Raw genomic sequence first — 14,330 nt, 5'->3', positions numbered from 1 at the left:
AGATCAAAGTATCGATTTTACTAAATAAAATATTATCCTCGAACTGAGCGATATGTGATGTCCCTTTTGGGGTAATTTTGAATGGATTTGATCGTTTTTTATTTATCTTGAGATATGTTTGAGATAGAATATCACGTGTTTTAGGGTTATTTGCATATTTAGGCAAAGCATTCTACTTATCATGAATTTTCGAAATAAAAAATTGAGTTAGATTAGATGCATGTTAGGATATTACTTGTTTTAGGGTTTGCATATTTAGAATAGGAATTTTAATTTCGAATTTCATAAAAATAAAAATTCAAGTAGATCAATTTATGTTGCTAGATTTTAATTTAGGTTGCATGCTTAATTACTTGGCAATTATTAATTTCGAAAATGAATAAAAACAGCAAAAAAAATCATCATGCATATGTCATATAAAATTAGGTCATATTTTGCACGTCATTGCATATTAGAATTAAATTGCACTTAGTTTAATTTTAGATAATAGTTTTTTTTAATTTATTATAAGTGTAGGTATTTTATCAAATAGATTGCATTTTAGGATCATTTAGGTTAAGATAATATTTTAGTTCAAATTAGGATTTGGCTCAACCTAATTCCTAATATAAACTAATTAGGATCTTAATCTAATTAGGTAATTTTCACATTTCACCTAATTTCGAATTTCATGAAAAATACAAAAAAATGCCATAAGTTGAATTAGTTTTATTTTCTAGGATAGATTGCATTCTTTTAGGAAAAAGAAAGAAAAGAAAGAAAAGAAAAATGTCACATGCACATCATTAGGATTAGATTCATTAAAATGCATGTCATGTGGTAGTTGTTGCTAGGCCCATTCAACTAGGAGTTACATGTCATTAGAGTTAGGTCATTTAGTTAATATTGCATTGCATATTGCATAATTTTCATTAAATAAGTGAAAACAAAAAAAGAGAAATTGCGTGTTAATTAAAACCATATCCAGGGGTTGTTGATGTGGATTTTAAATTAACATTGCGAGATCTTTCGTTGCTACAAGGTAAGTCATGCATTTTTCTATTTGCTTTCTTAGGTGTTAAATTGATGGATTGCACACCCGCATGATCGCCTCGCATGTTAGAGAATTAGATTTAAAATTAATCCAAGCTGCCCGCAAAACATTTTCTTTGAAATAAAAGAGAAAGGTACCGAAAGGGCGTTAGAAAAGTCTAGCGTAACCAAGTCCCCCGAATTCATAATCTCTGTTCGTAGGAAAAGTAAATCTCTCGTTACTTTACTTGGGTTTCTAATCGACCCCACCAAAAATATATTAGTGGCGACTCCTAAATAAAATCCATTTGCATGTTAAGAACTTGAACCTAAGTCGCGAATGGTATGGGTTTGGGAGAGCCCGAGTTAAGTTTAGCTAACAATCCATTAGCCAAACCCTAGGTGGTCCACACCCGAAAAATTTTGGTCGCGACAATTATAGGGCAAATGCCACTAGTTGAATCTGCATTTTTTCCAGGGCGTTTCTAGAAAAGTGAATGACACTAGTGTTTGCCGCATCGATGTAGATTTTTCCACTATTGGGTTCCTCGCATCTTTGACGTTGCTACAGAACAAGCATGTGAGTGGCACGGAAGTCGCAAATGAGTCGCACATCACTATCACAAGCGTGACAGAGCTTTAAATGGAAATTTTCTTGACATAACAATGCTGATCCTAATAATTAAATATATAGTTGGCTAACAAAATAAAGTACAGAATAACAAGAGAAAAAAAAGGACAAATTAAGTTATCAAAACTTATATATAATGAATTATTTTCCAACAACCGAAGTGTATACATGTTTTTTATTAATTATATCGTAATTGTGTCAAATTACTTTACTCTATTTTAATTTTCTATATGAAGGCATTATAATAATATAAATCGATTTCATAAAAAAAATTAATGAACCCAAGTCGAGCTCAAGATAGGTCATTGATTTTGTACCACCTAGCAAGACGCTTTTAGAGTTGTGAACGTAAATGAAAAGATATAAAATTTGCAAATTTATGATGTTAAAATATGATCAAATACAAAACATTCAAAAATATAATTTTCTATATGTTACTATATTCTATAAATATTTGTTAGGTTTTATCATAAAATGCATTTTTTAAAGCCACTAAAAACCTTAGATTATGTCAATCGTCACACATTTACTAGAATAAATAAGCCACCAACATCTAGTTTTGAATAAAAATCAAATGGCACCGGAACAAGAATATAAGAAATCTTGAAATTCATGGTCGAGATTTTCATTTTTGAGACGATAGCCATCAATTTTATATAATTATAAAGTACTACACGTTCCCTTTTTTCATTAAAATGCACCACGAATCAGCTTACGCGGACTCTAACAGATAACACTGAAATACCAAAATGCAATAATCTTTAATGATCTAAATCATGCATTAATGGCAGAGCATATTTTCCTAATTTCACCATTGGTCCCCGTCTTCACGCCAATGTTACTCATCTTCACCATCGATTTAGCAAACTCCGTGTTGAAGTCCAACCGGGTCGGGCCTTGGCCGCTTAGAAAGCCCTGCACGAAGGTTTTGGTGGAGGCATCCGTCCATAGCTTCTGATCAGACTCCAAAACTCCCCTTCCGCTCCTCAAGTTTGCAAAGAAGGATGCATCGAAACGACTAGGGCTGCCGGTGTCGAGGGCAACACGCCTCGTGCCATCACCGTTTTGTGGACACAGAGACCGGAGTTGAGAAACAAAGGAAGGATCGATGGAAGCGTCGGCTCCACTTGATGTAGTATTGGTGAAATTGTAGAGTCTGTAGCTAAATAACTGGCAAGCTCCAGTTCCTATGGTGTGCCCTCCTATATCGCGTATTGGTCAAAAGCAAAGAAACTCAGTGTATCCCTTTTGATGCGCATGGACATATGGGAAGACTCGATTTAATTACGAGATAGCAAGAAGCAATAAGTCGACAAGTTTTTAATATGTCTATTCTATCTTACCTATGACAAATAAACTTCATGTTTACAGCTCTTAAAGGAAATTAGAAAGAAGATTAATCAGATTTTAGGGACAGCCACAGTCGTCCTTAACAACAGGACAAGAAGAAATATAACAACTACCGACGGGCGGAGTTGTCCTTAGATTCAGCAGACGGGAGAAAAATAATTAGGTTTGGAAATGCTGCAGTATAACGCGTTCGGTTGCCAACTTCTGTACTGCAGGATAGTAAATTGAAATGGCGACAAATTGAAAATACTGACCAACAAGAGCAACGAGATCAAGGGTGTTCAGTCCTAAGTCGGCAAACTTTTTCTTTTGCACATCAACTGAATCCCGGAAACCTGGCAAATTTGCAGTGTCTGATGCCAAGGAGACCCGCCCATCTCTACGTCCCGTCGGCACGGCCCAACTTCGTCCATTCGTCTGCATTGAATTTCATGAATCACATCACTCAAGATATCTCAAATATTTGAAGAATCATTGCAATTAAAAGATATCAATCATGTTGCCGTCGCCAAGATTTGCGTAGAAGTGAATGAAATTGATCCACATTGGTTTGCACTCATATCGGAGATCTCTAATAAATGGAAGCACGAGATTATAAAGTACCAGAAAAACGGAATCACGGGCTGCAAGAGCGAGAATATCAGCACATGAAACGACGCCGGCACATGCAGCTTCGAGCTGAGTCTTTGCATCGTCGATCACTTCATATCCTCTCAACAAACGGTTTGGACCTGCCGTTTTCTCAACGTTGGGCCCATCGATGAGGATGGAACCGTCGCATCCTTGGACAAAGCAGTCGTGAAAGTGCATCCTCAACAACCCCGGAGCCACAGTGGGATTAGATTTGAAATGGGCTTGAACGGTCGACCTAATAATGGCCTCGGCACGCGGACACGAACTTGAGTAGAACCCTACTCTCGTACCTTGTCCTTGTACCAAGGTTGGTGCAATGCATACCGAAAGAAGCATCATGAACAAGGCGGCTTTGTTGGGAAAGAAGCGACCCTCCATTGTTACGAAAATAGTTGAATGAAGTGTATAAGCTTTTGCTTAGACGACTGAGATGTTGATTCTTTAAGATGTTCTGACTTTGGTGTGAGGCAATGCATCCACAACGTGCATGTATATATAGCACGAAGGAGAGGTCAAACTAAGGAGAAGCAGTACAAAAAGATGGCTGGCGAGAGAGAGGTGGTACGCGAAGTGTCTTGTATCTTTCGGGCGAGTGGATAAAAATAGTGTAGGGTACGATAAAAATAGTGTATGTAGTGTTCTGCATGGGTTTTGTTCGCATGCATATCTTAGTGATTAAAGTACAAATGCCACTAGCTGAATCTGCATTTCCACGAGGGCGTTTTTAGAAAAGTGAATGGGACCAGTGTTTGTCGCACCGATTTAGAGTCAAAATAGACGGCAAAAGAGGAGAAAAACAAATAAGAGGGCTTCGAGAGCAGGATGAAACCAAAACAAGAGAAGGGGCTGTCGCTTTGTTAATTATGTAAAATTGGCCCTCCTGCGCGATTCTTGCCTAGCCCCACAGAATCGTCAAAACCGCGTCGAAAGAAGAGAATACATCCAAAGCACCAGTAGCCGACCAAAAGTCAAATTCTTCTTTTTCCCTCTCTCTCTCTCTCTTCTCTTTTGGGGGCTGTTCAATATTTTTTGCTCCTTTGACTTTGAAGACCGACGCATGCATGCACATGTATTGAAATATCTAATATTGCTTTGATCATGGGTTTTATATACTCTTTATATAATGTGGTCTCTTTTTATCTATCGGAAAAATTGTCCAATCAGTCATGAAAATATTGTACGAATACCAATTTAATTCTAAACTTTTAAATTTTATCAATTTAATCATAAATCCTTATGTGAGATTTTAGTATAATCTTTTTGATCAAATTTCGCCAAAACCGTTGAAGTGACAGTCCAGCCATTGTCTATCAACCTATGTGGCCATATGTCACAATCTAATAATCACTTGTCATTCTACCTCTATGTGGCCATATGTCATATTAGCAATTTTCGACAAAAATTAATTAAAATGACTACATTGGAATTTCACAAGAAGGCTTAAAATTAAATTGACAAAATTGAAAGTTGAAAGCTAAATTGACATGTGTATAATAGGTTTAGGACTTATTGAGTGATTATCCCTCTACATAATAGTTTAAATTTTTGAACTGAACTTTCTAACATTATATTCTACTCAATTTATTTCACGTGTGCATGCATCTATTGTCTAACTATTTTGATCTATGCTTTCAGAGAAGTGTGATGATTGGTAGTCGCACATTCTGGAAGGTCTCCTTCTAGATAGGATATTTCATCTAGATAATTATCGCGGGCCAATAGCTATAGTTAAAAGAGACATTCAAAGCGTCTAAGCATAGAGATTTTAAATTCCACGTGAGAAGAGTCACTAGCTTTTCTAACTAATAATAATGGAGACATTAATAAAGAAGAAATTTGATTTAGCAGTAAGCCTTAAAAACTCTCGACTGAAATTGACGATTTTTTTTAAATGGAAAATTTGATATTGTGGCAAGTTGATTATTGGGACATTCTAAAAGTTACATAAGTTATATTAGAATATTATTTGCCAAAACTCAATACAAGTAAACATGTAAGTGTCAAAATTTTCAAAAAGTACACTTGGGTGCCAAAATCAAAGAAGAAATGAATACTTAAATACTAACAGCAAGAATTTCCAACTAAACAGCTGACATGGCTTTTTCTAGTGAGATTTTTAACTTATGTGACAATTCATTTAAAAAAATTATCCAAGTGGCGCTAACATGTGGCACAAACATGGCTAGATAAGCCCAAGACAACATGGTTTGGTTTAATTTTGATTTTTAATATAAATATTAATTTAATTCAAATTAAAAAATTATTTTTTTAAGAACTCGAGGGCCTCCACAACCCTAGATCTGATTCCTTTTTCTAAAATTTAATTTATTTAGCATTTATATTTTAAATCATATTTTGGGACAAAAAGATATGGTTTGGGAACAAGGATACTGTGAACATTTTGGCAAGCCTCATAAACCAATTTTATTAATAAAATAATGCTAAAATCTTCTTACCAGAGTTGGCACTTATAACACTTAAGTGTACCTTTTGAAAGTTTTGGCAATTATGCATCCATTTGTGCCAAATTTTAACACTTATGTGTACTTCTTTCGGATATTATCTCTACAAAGGATTTACGCATGTTTTGTCCAATTTATAGCAAACACGAAAAGAGAAAATAATGCACACTTGGAGTAAATGTACATGGATCATAAATCAAAGACACTCCTATTCTTCATAAGTGGCCTTAATACTTCGACAAAGAAAAATGGCCTTATTACCCGTTCATTTCGATATTTCAAAAATGTTGAAAGAGCGAACTGACTGATATCATTTTCACGTGCATCTGTATCTGATAAATTTATATTGCATAGATAACCATATGTTACATCACAACTAATTGACTAGGACAAAACAACGTTATACAAAAATAGTTCTCAGCAGCACCACCTTTCACGAGCACTGAAGAGTTACCAGTCCATACAAGGCTAACAAATCTGACTCTACCACCGAGTGCCGGGAGGAGTAATGGAATGCCTTTCCAGGTTACTTCTGATACCAAGGTCAGTATGTCCAGAAATTTCATCAATGCTCTTCTCCGTGGTCGATTGCTAAGTACTCTTACTGTGCAGTGGTGCAATTGAGTACAACCCTTTCAAATCATGGTGTCTGATTCACCGTCCTTTCCGTTTGGCATCCTGGATATGAAACATGAGCTGCAAAACAGGGAAATAGGTCACTCTGGTCACTTTTGTCCAATTAATGGCAAAGATGGTTGATATCTAACTTACCTTGGTCCCCACATAGAATGTCAAGAACATGCCAACAAGGACAGGCCATCCTGCAAGATGGAATGCTCTATCAATGCCCGGAGCTCCAAAAATTAGGGAATAAGAAGGAAAAAAGACAGGTGAAAACAAAGATAACAGCTCCACAAGTAGCAAGAACTAATCGTTCAAGTTCAAGAAAACGAGATGTGTCCCCAATAAATACTATATATAGTGACATGAAAGGACAAATTTGGCAGAATCTCTTCGATGCTAATAGAGCTCTGTGATATCAGAAGCGGCTGATGATCTCCGCTTGCCCACTATAGCAGCATCCATCCATCTCCTTGCAGACTCTAGTTACAGTTTCAATTGCCAATAGAGAGGAAAAATGAGCTCAAAACCACTTTAGCACTGGCTTAACTATCAACAAAGCATCAACAGACTTGGATCTTGTTAAGTGCTCACCCAGAATGGAGCTTGCTCCAATACTACTGTGTAAAATGGAAAACTGAAATAATGATAGCTAGTACATATGTAATGGTCCAACTGGCCTTAAACTTGTGTATCTCATGCAGAAAGCTTTTGCCTAAATCTTTTGCATTTCATGCGGACAGCTTGGAGAGGCTGGCAGGTTGAAGAATGTCTTATTTGACAAAGGCACAATTTGCACCATTTATCCTATGCTATCAACCAGCAGGCTTCAAAAGTTTCACATAAGAAATCTTTTGATAACATCAACAATGTATCTTATTCAAAGACTTGATCCATATCAGCCTGAAAGTTTAAAAGGAACAATCCTCAAAAAAACAAAAATTTAACACCGTACTGTGCTCCCTAAGGTGGTTCATTCTTATCTAGAAAGCCACACAAGGACTGCATCGATTGTCTTTGAGACCATATTTCTAGATGATAAAAATGGAGCTGAAATGTAATGAGCACTGGAGCATCAATCTTAGGAGATGTATTGAGTAACATGGTTAATGATGCACTATCACCAAAATAGAAAGTCAATCTTTACAGACAATGCATGTTTAGCTCTTGCAAAGGTGGCAACATTGGGATATACCTTCTTTATGAAGGAATCGAGCAATTAACCAACTGATACCAGATGGTCCAATCACAAAGCCAACGAGATTTGCAACCTGACACAGGTGAATCCAAAAGTTAAGATATTAAAAATATTTTCGTGAAGAAATAGAAAATGTACCCACGACCAAGAGATTTTTACGCCCAATGGCATCTCTGCCCAATGGCATCTCTGTCTTTATCAATACAATATAATGCCCAAACCAAAAACTCGTGTAAAATTATAATACGAGACTATTGCTGAAGCCATGAACACAGCAATGGACAGACCATGAGGCAAGTGATTGTGACAGCACCCGCAGTTGCACTGACTTCTCGAAAGTATAACTCTCCAATAGTGTTTTCAACCTGATGGTAAGTCATAGCAGAAATTCAACCCAAAAGTCATGAAGCCTAAACAGGTAGATTTAAAAGTCTAGAAATAGAGAGTGGAAAAAACGACTTCAGCTTTACCTGATAAATTTGTAACTAAGGTAAGATCTCTAACAACCACGCAAGTTAAAACCTAATGGTTATTGGTTCAACTACAGCTCCTCGCGTTATCAATCTGCATCATTTGTGTCCTTAGTCTTCATGGCCTAACTTCTGTCTTGCTAAACTTCAGTCTTGCTACCAAAGTTTATTTGACTATCTAATAAAAGTGTTGTGCATCTGCTTAAACAGCTTAAATCTCCTAGTCTTATACAAGTCAACTCTCCCATCATGCTCATCAACTGCCAATGTATGCAACTAAGAGGAATATATGCATACTTGAATGATACCAGTTATTCTCCTTGTAGCTAGTAGATAACCAGTAACAAAACTAGGCCTTGCATCAAGGGCATTACTATATCTATCAGAAAATTTAGGAATCCAGCTCCAGTCTAGCACTCTCACATATATCATGGGTCTATGAACATTCCATCACCAAGAATCATTAGTTGATTCCATTGCAAGGAAGTTGTAGATCCTCTAGAAACACAAAGAGCAAGCAATCTCCACCAATGTGCAGCCAAAATCAAATCAAAAGCTTCTCTCCACCCAAAAGATCTCAGTTTAACTTCATATGCTATCATTTTCCCCTTATCTTACTAGATACAAAACTTTACTGAATGCAGAGGAAGGAAATGACCCTTAAACTGCATATCAGGTAGATTTACCCAGAACCTGCAAGGTTTGAGTTATGCAAGATGAAGGACAAATCATGGCATAAATCCTAATTATACTAGCTCTTCGTGCTCTATACTTTTGTCCGTGTTTATCACTTGTATCAAGGATGGGGAGCTTTTACAAGATCAATGTCAAAACAGAAATAATTGGCGAAATAGAAGGCATCACCTGAAATGCATTTGCCACTGACTTAAGTACCAGTTCTGGAGCATAGAACAAACAAGTCAACCATGCCCACGATAGAAGTTTCCTGTTGTTTAAATGCATAAGCTGTAAGATAAGATGTATACCATCACGCTTGCGCACCTAATTCCTCCATCAGACCAAAGAAATTACTGACAAGTATCTTGAGGAATTGGAAGTACCATTCGAGGTCATGCCACAATGCTACAAATGTGAATATAACCCATATGTTGAGTATTTTCCTCTGAGAACCTCCTAGAGGAATGTACAAGTACCTTACATGGTGATAATTCATAATAATATGAGTCAATGTCGACAGGAGAAGTATAAACAATAAAGAGGAGGAAGTTGCACCTTACAAGCCATTTGTTATAGGATGCATGCCAACTTTTCCAGAAACTTTCCAGATTATAGCAGTTGTTGATGCACTTTGGCATATTCTCAGGAGCCTCAACCCCATATATCTACAAATGCAGGGCACCAACTCTATTAAGGCAGGAATGTCAGCAATGCAGGTCAAAGGTGCACAATGAATCCCTTGCCCAAGGAACTAATGAGGTACAAACTATAATCAAATCCCATAAAATTACCAGTGACCAAAGCCGGAAATAGCGCCAGATCAGCAAAAACTTCAACCACATAAAGTTTAAAACCTGTGCAAACATAAGAATAGTTCCAAAATGGAAGTTAGGTAATCAAATTCATTATTAGTCCACAAGAAAAATGCAAAAAAAGATTAAAAAAATGTATAATCCACAGAAATATCCCTGCTTAATTAAAGTTGTTTCTGCCATAGATACCTTTACTCCTTTTTTACATGATACCCTCCTGATTCATTATTACATTAGTCCATTTTTACAGCCAAACAGCACCTTGGTCCTTAAATATAATGTGTTCTGGAGTATGCTTTCCATCCTATCTCGGACTCTTCACGACCTTTCTTATTTCTCAGTTTTCATACCGTGGTTTTCGAGGTTAAGTTCTTTTAGATGCATCTATAATTAGATCCAAATGGAAGTAGTGATCCTGCACTGGCCAAAATAGTGCTGATTTGAATTATTCAGAAATTATTGGAGCCTCAATCTCTAGACTGCCCTTTCACCAGTGATTAACTCTATGTCAGTTACCTCTTACATCATTTTCTCATGCAGCAGGCGGTGTATTTTCTCACAAATTCGAACATAAACAATTGTGACAACAAACTGACAAGCAACAGACAGGATAAAAAAGACATGCTTACTCCATAGCCAATGATAAATACATCCATGGCTGATAACTGCTTCCACAAGCCACTGGACATAAAAAATATTTAGTTTTAAGGTAATCGACAAAATACATTCTCTAGTGAATAATATGTGTGAAAGAATCACCTGATTGCAAAGGCATTGTAATAGAAGAAATGAGTCATAAGTTCCATAAGGAGAAGACTCAATATCCATCGGACTCCATAGAGAACTATGTCTTTAAGTGCATAATTCTTCTGTGGCATCTCCAGCTGCGGCAACGAAGAATTCAAAAGCTCAGTCAACCACATAATACTATTTAGTCCCAATTTAGCAGCAAGAATGCAGTAAACAACCAGTAAAGATGATATGAAACCCTAAAAATTTTCTATATTAAGGGGATTGAATGCATAAGCGTGACATGATAGTATATCATCAAAGAGAAGTGAGAGGGGTTATCCAATAGTAAAATTCTGGACTGCAAACAAAAGAATAAACAAGCCTTTCTCGATTTGGTATTCAGTGCTTAGAATATAGTACTTTCCATAGTTGCACCTCCTCGAAAGATGTCAAAGCAATGCATTGGATGTATATTCACTTTAAACTCTTCTCCTGCACCAATTTGATGTCCACTATCCTAATACGAATATTAAAGGTCAACTCTAAAACTAGAAGAAGTATATCACCATGTATGATCTCCTATATTTCCAAAGGAAAAATAAAAAAACTCTCAAAGAATTTGCACTGCAAAGGTACAACTATTGGTTGCAAGGCAAAACCACATTGCTCATATGGTATGCATCTAACCAACTTTGAGTATGAATTTTAGAATCTCAATCTACGATTGGCTTGTTTCTCCAACCTCATCGCCACATGGCATATAGGATGCACAACAGCACAAACGATTCTATTACAATGGACCCATCCAATCGTGAAGGTATCAAAGAGGGCTTCCTTTCATATAATAACCCATTAAGCATGCACGACTAGATTAAATAAAAGAAAGACATAAAAATAATGATATGTAAACACCAAACTAACCTGTGAAGCAAATGCATTGAAGCTCATTATTGGCCCTGAGATGTAGAGGGGTGCATATATCAAATAGCACAAGTATATGCCAAAGGAATACTTATCACTTGGAACACTTTTTTCCTGATACCATCCAAACTTGTCAATAACCTAACTTATTCCAACAGCAAAGTAAATAGTGTTCTATTCCAGAATCCAACCAACCTGTAAAATTTGGTAGCATGTTTTTCCTGATTTACAAATGCGGCAATACTCAGCATGCTTCTACACATGGCAAAAAGAATGTTGTTAAGCAACATCCGACTAATGCTACTAAGTCTGCGTTCGTCTTAGTACATACTCTGACAAAAAATATAATACTTGAAAATAAGTCAAAACATACACATGGTAGCAAAATCAATCCATGTAGATTCAACTTGAGGCAATGAAAAAGCTAAGTATGCAACATTTTCACATGTAGTAAGTAGTGATAGTACCTTATGATCAAATCCAGAACCTTGACAGGCCCAGTAGTAATCAAATCCAAAACTGACCATACGCAAAATTACTATCAAGAGTGACAAAAGCAGAAAGATGGTTAGCAAAAGGAAAAGGGAAAGTACAATTGCTAGCTTGTGAAATTTTGAGATCATCTCTCTACGGGTCATCTGGATTTTTCCATGCAAAGAAGGTAAAGACAAGACATCCAGCAATGGCCTTTTTGACAAGTAAGAATGACCACCCACAGAAAGGCCATTGTTGCATTGTGAAGAGAAACATAAAGTAGCACTTGCTTCTGTAATGTTGTGAATTCACTATTGAATTCATATAATTTAAAATGGACAACACCATATATGGAAAATCCAGGACCCAAGTTCTTAATGACAGAATTACCAAGGAATAATGCCCACTAAATTAATGACCAATTTTAATGACAGAATTACCGAAGTTAAAGCAAATTTGCCAGCGAAAAACTCCCCGAAAGTTGTCCAAGAAGATCCAATGTTGCCTGTGCATGATGAATGGATAAATTTGCATTATGACTTTGCTCATGAGTTTGTCCATTGCAAGCCAAGGACACTGAGAACAAAAACTTACCCGAACATAGAAAAAGAGTACCCCTCATAAACACGATTACATATAAGAAAAAAAATGGAGAAAGTCCACAGCATAAGTGAAAAGTACTTTGTCTTCACAAATATCTGCTCAAGCATCAACAAATGAAGATATCATCAGGGGAAAACTAAACCACCTGCCTCATTGACATGGATACACACACCTTTTTATCTTCCCCATCCTAAAGTTGCATTTCCAGCATAAGAATAATAGTCTAAATAGAATGGAAATTACCTTCACAAGAAGAAAGTTAAGTGAAGCAATAGACAAGACAAATACAGTGCTGCCAACAAAGAAGAACAAAGAGGGAGGATGTTAAAGAAGATAAAAAAACCGTACAAACATATTAAAGACGGACAGAAGAATGGCAAGTACATTGCATACCATGCTCCATGTAGGTAAAGCAGGTACGCTAAAGAAATCAGAAGCCACACATTGGACATCCCCCGCGCTTTCAAACGAAAAAGTACTCTCGTGCTTTTGGCAACAAATGCAAAAATTCCAAACACGATGGTGAGAATAGGCAAATTTCCACGAAAGTTTCTCCACTGGGCATCCGATAAGTCCTACACAAAGAAGAAGATAGTGTGGATAGTCCAAGACAAGGGAGGGAATATCAGCCAAATGTAAAGAACTCTTTTTTACAAGTCATTTTACTCGAGCAAAACAGGACACTGCTGTACACGTACATGCAGGTCATTCATGCGCACAAAACTTGAACTTAAACTCCCCGTTCAGAGAAATTATTTGTACTTCCTTCCCCTTCCGAAGCAATCAATCACACAAAAAACCATTGCTCTTTCCAAATAAGACGTGCGCAAAATGAAAAAAGACAGAACGCAAAAACAAAGTAGCTTCCTAGTCCTCAGGACCTCGCCCAAAAGCCCAATCCGACCGACAGGGATGCTGCCAATCACTAAGAGCATCATTCACTGTAAACGTACATAGAACAAGTTTCCCCACCAGATTATAGACATTGCGAGTGAAAAAATCAGGGGCTCATCGAGTGATGACAATCCTTATTGAAGTTTCGAAGGCGGGAAAAAGACGTACATTGAGCCTGTGGGCGATCCAGCCAGGTCGGAGCCCGTAGAGATTCAACGCGTAATCTGCAAGAAAAATCATCACACCCCAGATCGCAACTCGTGCCGTGAGGCGAAATCAGCATTACAAGAATAAACAACGGATTCGGCAGCAGCGCGAATCGGGCACGAATCGTACCGCGAGAGAGCTGAAGAGAGCGCCGTATGATGACGGCGTAGAACACGGCCGCGTACAGCACCAGAAGCGGGAGCTCCCACCGTTTCCATGCGATGAGGTTCCTGCCGTCGGTCTTCATGATCAACGGCCGCCCGCCGCCTTCTCGCGGGGCTTCGGATGCGGTGGTTTCGGTGGAGGGGGCGCCGGAAGCAGTTCGACTTCACGGAGGAGGAGGAGGAGGAGGAGGAGTCACCTGCTCCGGCTCTGCTGATTTCGGAGACGCGCGAGCAGGGGAGTGAAGGGAGAAGTCGTGTTGCCAAAATGGAACGGGATTTTTCTATTTCCGCCAAAACACGAAAGATGATTCATCCCCCATTTATTTACTGACGGTTTCCGTGTTAATTCATCTCCTAATTTTTTTACTGCTAGTGCCTGAAATTTGTCTACTTAAAATTTTTATTTTAGTTTATGAAATATCTCAAATTTTCAAATTTAACTCAATACAAGGCCTCTGCTGAATAATTT

General features: G+C 37.4%; 2 protein-coding genes across 9 annotated transcripts in view; both read right to left on the bottom strand.

Annotated features, from left to right (window-relative positions):
* LOC104419914 (membrane-bound O-acyltransferase gup1) overlaps positions 1 to 14,162 on the bottom strand; it is a 33,446-nt gene extending 19,284 nt beyond the window's left edge. For 3 of the 8 annotated variants that reach the window (XM_039301768.1, XM_039301769.1, XM_039301767.1), the window contains exons 1-16: positions 13,827 to 14,162; positions 13,659 to 13,714; positions 12,990 to 13,171; positions 12,840 to 12,888; positions 12,588 to 12,691; positions 12,434 to 12,498; positions 11,987 to 12,057; positions 11,715 to 11,774; positions 11,520 to 11,633; positions 10,626 to 10,750; positions 10,496 to 10,547; positions 9,846 to 9,908; positions 9,610 to 9,719; positions 9,438 to 9,530; positions 9,241 to 9,322; positions 8,194 to 8,271 (exon numbers count right to left, since the gene is read on the bottom strand). In XM_039301768.1, the coding sequence (XP_039157702.1) occupies positions 8,194 to 8,271; positions 9,241 to 9,322; positions 9,438 to 9,530; positions 9,610 to 9,719; positions 9,846 to 9,908; positions 10,496 to 10,547; positions 10,626 to 10,750; positions 11,520 to 11,633; positions 11,715 to 11,774; positions 11,987 to 12,057; positions 12,434 to 12,498; positions 12,588 to 12,691; positions 12,840 to 12,888; positions 12,990 to 13,171; positions 13,659 to 13,714; positions 13,827 to 13,944 (1,422 nt within the window). In that variant the 5' untranslated portion in view covers positions 13,945 to 14,162. The other 5 variants (XM_010031746.3, XM_039301770.1, XM_039301766.1 and 2 more) reach the window with 5 other exon arrangements.
* On the bottom strand, positions 2,271 to 4,077 carry LOC104419915 (peroxidase N1). Its single transcript, XM_010031748.3, has 3 exons — positions 3,596 to 4,077; positions 3,247 to 3,409; positions 2,271 to 2,844 (listed from the first exon to the last, which is right to left on the bottom strand). The coding sequence occupies exons 1-3, from the start codon at positions 4,001 to 4,003 to the stop codon at positions 2,417 to 2,419; spliced, it is 999 nt and encodes a 332-aa protein (XP_010030050.2). The 5' UTR covers positions 4,004 to 4,077; the 3' UTR covers positions 2,271 to 2,416.
* Positions 14,163 to 14,330: the final 168 nt, after the last annotated feature.

Source organism: Eucalyptus grandis, chromosome 9 (assembly GCF_016545825.1).
Source record: "Eucalyptus grandis isolate ANBG69807.140 chromosome 9, ASM1654582v1, whole genome shotgun sequence".
NCBI lineage: Eukaryota > Viridiplantae > Streptophyta > Magnoliopsida > Myrtales > Myrtaceae > Eucalyptus > Eucalyptus grandis.
Note: the sequence above shows the minus strand (reverse complement) of the source record. Positions and strands in the feature narration are given on the sequence as shown.

Bases quoted from the DNA above. Each gene is read 5' to 3' on its own strand.
- LOC104419915 (XM_010031748.3), bottom strand. From the start codon at position 4,003: ATGGAGGGTCGCTTCTTTCCCAACAAAGCCGCCTTGTTCATGATGCTT. The intron at 3,410-3,595 runs GTACTTTATAAT...AATTCAATGCAG, and splicing joins CCCGTGATTCCGTTTTTCTG to ACGAATGGACGAAGTTGGGC. The intron at 2,845-3,246 runs GTCAGTATTTTC...TACGCGATATAG, and splicing joins TGATCTCGTTGCTCTTGTTG to GAGGGCACACCATAGGAACT.